The sequence below is a fragment of the Suricata suricatta genome, chromosome 8, assembly GCF_006229205.1.
Source record: "Suricata suricatta isolate VVHF042 chromosome 8, meerkat_22Aug2017_6uvM2_HiC, whole genome shotgun sequence".
In the NCBI taxonomy this organism is placed as follows: Eukaryota; Metazoa; Chordata; class Mammalia; order Carnivora; family Herpestidae; genus Suricata; species Suricata suricatta.
In genome coordinates this window covers 69,351,360-69,360,454 of record NC_043707.1, presented here as the reverse complement: position 1 = coordinate 69,360,454, position 9,095 = coordinate 69,351,360, and the positions used below count along the sequence as shown (strand labels likewise).

General features: G+C 36.2%; 1 protein-coding gene and 1 pseudogene across 2 annotated transcripts in view; both read left to right on the top strand.

Moving 5' to 3' along the window:
* The first annotated feature begins 30 nt into the window (after positions 1–30).
* PKN2 (protein kinase N2) overlaps positions 31–9,095 on the top strand; it is a 117,053-nt gene continuing 107,988 nt past the window's right edge. For both annotated transcript variants that reach the window (XM_029947396.1, XM_029947395.1), the window contains exon 1: positions 31–181. In XM_029947396.1, coding sequence (XP_029803256.1) covers positions 134–181 — 48 coding nt within the window. In that variant the 5' untranslated portion in view covers positions 31–133. The remainder of the gene's footprint in view (positions 182–9,095) is intronic.
* The window catches only part of LOC115298510, a 30,927-nt pseudogene continuing 21,929 nt past the window's right edge, over positions 98–9,095 (top strand).

The window sequence follows — 9,095 nt, the reverse complement described above, 5'->3', positions numbered from 1 at the left end:
TGCGCCTCCATGAATCCCTAGCTTTTTTTTTTTTTCTTTCGCTCCCCGCTCCTCACCCCCCACCCCGCGTCCCGTCCCGCCTTCTCCCTTCGCCAGCGGCCTCGGCCAGGTGCGGAGTCCAGAGCGGAGCGCAATGGCGTCCAACCCCGAACGGGGGGAGATTCTGCTCACGGAGTTGCAGGTAAGGGCCGCAGCCCGGGCGGGAGGCGCTGGCGGAGAGGGAGAAAGTCTGGCGAGGGGTCGGGGGCCCCGGGACGCCGTGCAGCCGCCGCGCCCCTAGCCCGCTAAGTGCGGAAACTTGGGGATGTCAGTCGGGAACCGCTTCCTTCGGGAGCCGGACTCTCTTCCCCCGCCAGAGCTCTGGCCTGCCACCACTTTAATTTGACTCTACCTACCAGTGGGACCCCGTCTGTGTCGGCTGTCTGCAGCCGGAGTCCGCTCCCACCCGGTCCCCGCAGCGGCCAGCTCACCGCCCCCTCCCTGGTGTCAGAGCCGCCCGCGGACGCCCCTCAGCCCCCTCCCTCCGCCCGGCCAGGCCCCGCCCCGCCTTTCCCTCGTACTCCGCTCCTTAAACTCCTTTGAATGACTCCCAAGCTGCTTTCTCGTCCCTCCCCTTCCCCTCAGACTCCGCACAAAGAGCGCCCCCATAACTTCCAGCCCCCAGACAAGTTTAGGGGGGAAAAAAGCGCAAAAAACCCGTGTCTCACCAAATGCTTCCCTAACTTCACTAGCCTCTTCAGGTGACTGAATTTCTTTGATATGAAGGCTACCTTTTTTCCTCTTTTCTTTTTTTCTTTCTTTTTTTAAACCAAATGAAAGCTATATGGTCCCTTGTCTGTTACTCCCAACTCAGATCCGGAAGCTTGGATGCTGATGCTTTTCAGACTTTCATTTTCCCTCCCGAAAAGAGAGAAAGAGCTACTGAAGTTGTTTACAAATGAGCAGTCAGTAGGCTAAGGGGAAGTGTTGGGCACCACAGGTCTGCAAAGATGAGGACAAAATAGATCCCTTCGTTAAGTCTGGGTCGAGTAGCAGGATCACAGTTTTCCATTTACGGCTATTTAATGATGTAGGCACGATTTTTGTCCTTAAGTCTATGATGTTTGTACAAAAGTACATACGCTACTGTGTTGGGTTTATTTGTCGCTTTTGAGTTCACATCTGGCTTAAAATTTTATGCTTGTTTTTGACTTAAGATTTATTTCGGTTTGTTTTACTATAGACCTAGCCATTAGCCATTCGAATATTGGAGATAGGACTTACGAGGGAAAAAATATACTTGAATTTCTTTCTGTGCATTGAGCAGTTAATTCTTTTAAAAAGGTTGAATCTAGATCCTGAAGGGTTGATTTTTGATGATGCCAAAATTAAATATTACAACTGTTTTGCTGTTTAAACATATTTTTCAATAGATACCTTTATAAGCTTATTTCATTAAGTTAAATATAAATTTGAAGGCATTTTTATAATATTTGATACTTCTTGAACAGAAGTAGATATTTCAACAAGGTATAACAATGCAGGGTTGCTAATTTGGAATCCTGTGAATCAGCTTTGAAGTTCATGTCTTTGAACATGTTGATATGTAGTATTCCAATTACTGTTAGCCTTTTATAAGGTGTTACAGCATACCATATTTCCTAAATGAATTGAATTTGTTGTTTTATTACTTTACATGAGGTTTTAAAATGAAATTTGTTTGAGGCATGTTGAAAATGCTTTCCACTGCCTAGTCTTGAAATATGAAAAGCATACTTTGGATCTGACTGGGAAAAACCCATGAAGATGGACAGAAACATTTTTTTTTCGAATGGAGTTTCTTCAGAATTATAAAGTATTTGGCATCCTTATTTGTATTTTATAGGAAGTTGTCATAGAAGACACTCATTTTGGCACTGGACCTGAAAATATATTTTCATGTGTATTAAAATATAACAGGGATTTTTAATAAGATCAGTTTTGACAATAAGAAAGAAGGAAGTCAAAAAGATAAGAAATTTTAAATATGACATTAAAAAATGGGATCAAAGTAGGAGAACATCTCAAGTTAGACTTAAAAAAAAAAAAAGTATCTTCCAGAAAAAGAAAGGATTTTATATTAAGTGTTACCTTATGAGTTGACAAAAATATCCAGGGCATTTTTCTTGATGTATTGGACTCCCAACTTATTTTTGGTTTTGTTTTCATTTTTAATTTTTTAAAGTTTATTTATTTATTTTAAGAGAGAGGGAGCATGAGCACAAGCCGGGGAAAAGGAGGGGGGTAGAATCCCAAGCAGGCCCCCCACAGTCAGTGTAGATCCGGATGTGGGGATCAGACTCATGAACTATGAGATCATGACCTGAGAAATCTAGAGTTGGATGCATCACCAACTGAGCCACCCAGGTGCCCCTTGACTCCCAGTTTTAATAAAAGTTACTGCATATGAACTTTATTATGTGTATTAAATTGAGACCATTCTTTATATCAGCACATGAGATAAATAGTAATAAAATTTGCTTCACCAAGTACTGTATATGCATCTGTTTAAATGTTTTACTATTTCATTGGGTCATGGAACTAGTAGATAGTAGCCAAATATTTATCAAGTTTGGAGAACTAGTTTTTAAAAAACATCTAAGCTGTTTGAAATTATTTAAATTGAGAAATTAATATGTAGTTCTTAATGCTTCTCTGACATACTGATTTTAAATATTTAAATAATAATTTATGTAGTAAATTTTAAAGTGGTGTTTAGTAGTTAAAAACTGTTACTTTGCTATATCTTGTCTCAGGAATACTTATCTCACTCTGAAAGTTACATCATACAGCCTACTTTAAATGAAATTGAAACTTATTTTTAGAAACATTGTATATCCAACATTTTAAAGTTATTTTTCAAATAATACTGCAGAATTTGAAATACACTACTACTTGAGTTGGAATTGGCTTATTAATAACCCTTAGTGTGGAAAAACAAAGAAAACCTGAAACCATAGTGTTTTGCCTTATTGATTACTATAATATATCTATGGAGTAATGTTTCTAACTCTTGCTAGTAATTTGAGAGGTTTATTCAACAAGGAGTCATTAAGGAAGTGCGCATTAACTTTGATGGCTAGAGGGTTCACTGTATAAAGAATATTTATTGTAAAAATAAAAAGGTTGTTAAAAATAACTTAATTGGCAGTTTCTAATTTTTTATCTTGTATAAGTAACTTGTTTTATTGTTCTCTTTATTTTTTACTTGAAGTGGAAACTTAAATATTTTTTTGTGGGGCCAAAGAAATTAAAGTTTATTTTTAAGGAAACTGGATTAATGAAAACTATATAAAGAACTCAAAATGAAAATATTGACTACAACAGTTATTTGGTAGACTACAGACCCAAATATTGAACAGCATACTGATAAAGTTACCACGTTGATTATCAGTGATTTATCTTCATCAAAATGCCTAATAAAGTATTGGGCCAAAAATCTTAAATTCCATTCTTGCAGAATTTATTTAATAAAGGTGACTTGCTCAAGTGGAAGGTTGAGGTAGTTAGCCCTAAACTGTAGGGGTTCATTTCAAGAAACATTTATTGAGTATCTACCAAATCTATCATATTTTGGAGGCTGAGATGAAAAGATGACTTCTACTTTCTATAAAAGAGTACAACTAACATTTATTGAACATTTGTTATATGTCAGGCATTGTATCTGGTACTCTATATACCTTATCTAATCTTTACTATACAATCCAATAAGGTGGGTGTTGTTATTTCCATTTAACAGTTCAGGAAACTGTTTAGGAATGTTAAGTACATTGTTCATGGTTACATTATAAATCTGAGTTTGAACTCCAATCTCCTCGTTTCTCACGATACCCATTTTCTAAGCTGCCGCAATTCTGTGGACCTATAATTATTTTACATTTCAATGTTACAGATGTGCGAATTTTCAAAAAGTTGACCAAAAATGTAATTAACCAGAGTTAACTTTAATATAAATTTTATACTACTTGTCAGGTTCCTCTATAATAAGGAAAAATGATTTCTGTGTTCTATTGGTAGTCTGTAATTTAGCAGTGCTTTGTTGTTGGAAATAAGGTGTAATAGTCTACAAAGACTAACAGTACAAAATAACCTTTTTGTGGGTTTTCGTCATTTAACAATTACTGTTTCTGGTGAAAGTTGTTGAATGTTGGCTGAAATCCTTCCAAAAGATTTTGCATTTGTCTCTAGTCTATCCATAAAATAAACTTTGCTTTAAAATGTTAAGCTCATGTGTAACCAAGCAATGTATTTGGGACTTAGTAAGCATGCAATACATTGATGAGAAGACACCCTCCATTTGTCACCTATGAGGAGTGTCTTTTGACTGTTCTAAGAGAAATTGCCTATTGCCCTAAATTTTTAAGAAATTACTTAATTTTTTAAATTTACATTTCTAATCCCTTAATCTGAAAAATATTCCCTTGAAAAGTTCAGAAGGGATTTTTGCATCAGTTTTACCTATGTACAAATTTGTGGGAAATTGGGTGACATCTAACTTTGCAGTGATGTTGGAAAGTAGGAAGTCTCTCGGTTGGGAGGATTAAGATTTTAGGATGGGTTGGAGGAATGCAGTAAGAGAAAGTAAGCAGGATAGGTAAGATGGATTTTACAACTCTTTTAAGTTATAAACATAATACATGTTCATCATAGAAAATCTGGAAATACAGGAAAGCGCAAAGAAAGTACAAAGTGCTCATAGTTCTGTTAATCAGAGATAACTGATAAATTGTTCCAAGTCACAAATCCCATGGCATTTTGTAAGTTTATTTATTTGAGAGAGTGAGTGAGCACATACCTGTGTGTGTGCACAAGTGAGGAAGGTACACAGAGAGAGAGAGAGAGAGGGAGAGAGAATCCCAGGCAGCCTCTGCAGTGTCTGCACAGGTCATGATCTTGGAGTTCTTGAGTTTGAGTCCCGCATCAGGCTCCATGCTTGACAGCACAGTACTTGCTTGGGATTCTTTCTCTCTCCCTCTCTCTTTGCCTCTCCCCTGCTCGCTCACTCTCGCTCGCTCGCTCTCTCTCAAAATAAATGAATAAACATTAAAGAGAAGAGGTTCAAAGCATTTTCAGATAGAAATAGCCATAGGTTAAAATTTCTTGCCCCTAGTTCTAGATACCTGGATCTTACTAACTTTATTGACTATCTTACATCCTAATGTTTTGATTTTGAGTCAGTACTTTGAGATACAGTTGAGAAAAAAGGTAAATGAAGAAGTACAGTACTGACAGAGTAATAGGCAATGCTGATACATAGCATCAATTCTTTGAATAATAAATTGATACAATTTTATTTTTCGGCCTAGATTTGATTATTGCCACTTAGAATAAAACACAGCATACCTTATTGAATAAGGCATGTCTTTAAATAACTTGCCATGTATTTATTGACTGCTTAGGTAAAAATCTGTGTGCCAAAACTAGTGTTACAAAGTGATGGGTTCCGAATGGATTATGTTTTTCTGTCCTCTCTAGGGTAATACAGACTATTTCTAGTCTTGTACAACTTACCTTTACATACGATCCATGTCAAAATGGAGAGGTAGAGGGGCATCATCTGGGTGTCGTCTGTGTACGCTAAGGCTTTGCATCTTACTCCTTGGGCTCTTCTCTTTTTGCTTTTCACATTTGGCAGCAGATTTTTTATGCCTATTATTAGGTTATTCCTATGTGCCCTCTTTTAAACAAAAAAAGAGTAGAGTAGTAGTTTGTAAAGATAAATATTACTTAAAACAATGTTACTTCCAGATGTATACATGATGTTTAAATAGAATGATTAGTTCTGCATTGTTCCTTGTAAAGTGTACTGTGAAACAATGATCAAATGTCTACTATATTTCAAAAACCTATTTTACTCTAAAAAATCATAACATTTAATATGATTAACTTTTGATATACATCAGAGTTCAAACTTGACAGCAAAGTTGGAAGGTTGGAAAGAAGTTAAAAGCTTTAAAAACATGTTTAAAATTTTGAGTGGGAAAACATGCTAATGAAAAAGTAGCTTCTAATACCTTAGAAAAGCAGAAATAGAGAATATTTATCTTGATACCTATTGAGTTTTTCTTCATTTTATCTAATAAAACCTAATTTGAAATTAGCTGTATTGTCACATTTGTTTTTCTGCAATCTCACAAAAAGTAAACTGTGTAATATTATGTATATAAATATTGTATGTTTAAAATGAAGAACAGAGGGGTGTCTAGGTGTCTCAGTTGGTTAAGTGGCCAACTTCGGCTCAGGTCATGATCTCACAGTCTGGGTTTGAGCCCCACATTGGGCTCTGTGCTGACAGCTCAGAGCCTGGAGCCTGCTTCAGATTCTGTGTCTCTCAGCCCCTCCCCTACTCATGCTCTGTGTGCATGTGTCTCTGTCTCTCTCTCTCTCTCTCTCTCAAAAAGTGAATAAACATTAAAAAAATAAAATGAAGACCAGAAAAGCATGGGAGGAGTATATATTGATGATAATAAATACCTTAGATTTGAAGGTAAATGTTGACATCACATTATAAAGATGAACTGATACATAAGAATTACATAACATGGGGTGCCTTGGTAGCTCAGTTCCTTGGGGGTCTGACTCTTGATCTCTGCTCAGGTCATGGGACCAAACCCTGCATCAGGCTTCATGGAGCCTGCTTAGGATTCTCTCTCTCCATCTGCTCTTCTTCCTCACTTGTGTGTTCTTTCTCTAAAATTGGAGGGGGAAAAAAGAATTGCATAACGTATACTGTTATTAGGATCTATCTATTTTAGAAACTTGGCAGTAATTTGCCTTTTCTAATTAAAGCTTTGCTTCCCTGACTCAACAAACACCTTAACTTACTGGAAAATTGTGATAGAATTTGGAATTTATTTTAGATTATTGAAGACATACTTACATGTCTAAATATCATACATACATGTATTAAATATCATGTTTTACATGCTAATCATATTATTTTCACTTCCTGTAGTTGTTACCTTAGTGATTCTCTAAGGAGGTACTTGTTTTGCCTGTTTAAGAATTTTTATTGAACAAATTTCATTAAATTTGGGGGTTTTTTTCCTTTTATTAAGCCTTAGGTACACTGCATTGGATTAATTATCCATCTGTTTGTAATTATAATAAGCACCCACCTTCCCAAAAAGCTAGGAACTTAACCTACATGTGGTTTTTCTCCATTCCACCCCCCATCTCCACCTTCTTGTTATCTAAGGTAGATATCCCTTGAGTCCTGTGTTCATTCTTTTGCTTTATACATAGTTTTGCTGGATGTATGATTTGAAAAGATACATCTTTAGTTTTAGTTGTTTTTGTAGAATGGTATTGAATATAATCTTTCTGAACTTGATTTTTCACCTATGGCTGCTGATTTATTCATATCATTGCATGTTGCTATAGTCAGTCATTTTAATCGCTGTGTAATATTTGCTGTGAATATTGATAAAATATTCATCAACTTTTCCCTTGTTGGATATTTGAATACTTACTGACTCACTCTCCCTTGTTGAGCATTTAGTGACTTTCTGGTTTTTGTAATGGTGACCAGTGTTACTTTAGTTCTTCTGTGCATTTTTCCTATTGCAGTCATGCAAGTGTTTCTATTAATTATATACCTGAAGGAAGGTAGAATTGCCATCTCACAGAGTAAGTGAATGCCCAACTTTCAGTATGATTGCACCAATTTATATTCATATCAGCAGTATATGAAATGAAAGACCTTAGGTTATCCATCTTCTCTGACATTTGATATTGTCTTTTAATTTTTACAAGTCAGAAGAGTGTAAAATGCTGTTTGTCTTGATTTGCATTTTCCAGATTATCACTCATGTGATAATTCTTTTTATGTTTAGTGGCCCTGTAGGTTTTCAGTGAAATTCCTATTCCTGTCCCTTGCCTATTTTTCTGTTTTTCTTACTGATTTATAGAAGTTCTTTATATTCTTCACATTAATCCTTTGTGTATGTTGTGAATGTCTTCTCTCAGTTTGTAACTTGTCTTTTCACTCTATTTCAGGGAGTTTGTGGAAGAAACACTTTTAAATGTGTTGCCTTTTTGGCAAATATTTACAATCATTTATATCATTGTGATCAGCAAGGCTGTCCTTAATATTCATTCTGGATATGGTATAGAAAGGGTAAAGTTATATAGTTTTGACTTGTGGGTTCACAGACTGTACAAATGAACAACCATAGAAAGTTGTAAAATATTGTATCACATACTAGGCTTCAAAAGTCAGTTGAGTCAATTAAAGAATGTGTTCATGAGCAAAAAAAGTAGTGAAAATTATATATGTAAATAGTTTATCAGCTGCTGGTTTTTCCCATTCTGTATCTCTTTAGTGCAAACTAATTGCTAATTATTAATAATTTTCTTTAAAGAATAAGCTTGACCATTATGTGCATAGCTTGTTAATAAACTGCTGGAGTTGATCAGATTTAATGCTGGATATAAAAAAAATTATTGCAGAACTTACTGGTATTTACAAAGCTGGAATTTTTTTTTTTTTTGAGAGAGAGCATGCACTAGCAAGCAGGCGAGGGGCTGAGGGAGAGGGAGAGAGAGAATCTCTAGCAGGCTCCACGCTCAGTGCAGAGCTAGATACTGGACTCAGTCTCCTGACTGTGAGATCATGACCTGAGCCGAAATCAAGAATTGGAGGCTCAATCGACTGAGTCACCCAGGCACCCCTACAAACCTGGAATTTACTTTTAAGTTAATTTAGTTTGAGAGTGGGGAGGGTCAGAGGGAGAGAGAGAGAAAGAGAGAGAATCCCAAGCAGACACTCCACACTGTCAGTGAGGAGCCCAATATTAGGCTCAAACTCAGGAACCATGAGATCATGACCTGAGCCAGAGTCTGATACTCAGTTGATTGAGCCACCCAGAAGCCACTATACCTGGAATCTTAAATGCAGTTCTTGTCACTGCTGTGGTATGAAAAAAGAACCTTAGTTTTAATTTTAGTCAAATTTTTCAATCTTTTATTATAATTGCTTTTTGTGTAAGAAATTATTTCCTTGGGTCTAACAGTCACCTATTTTTCTACTAAGTGTTTTGGAGTTTTTCTTTTTTAATTTACTTTTTTAAAAAAAA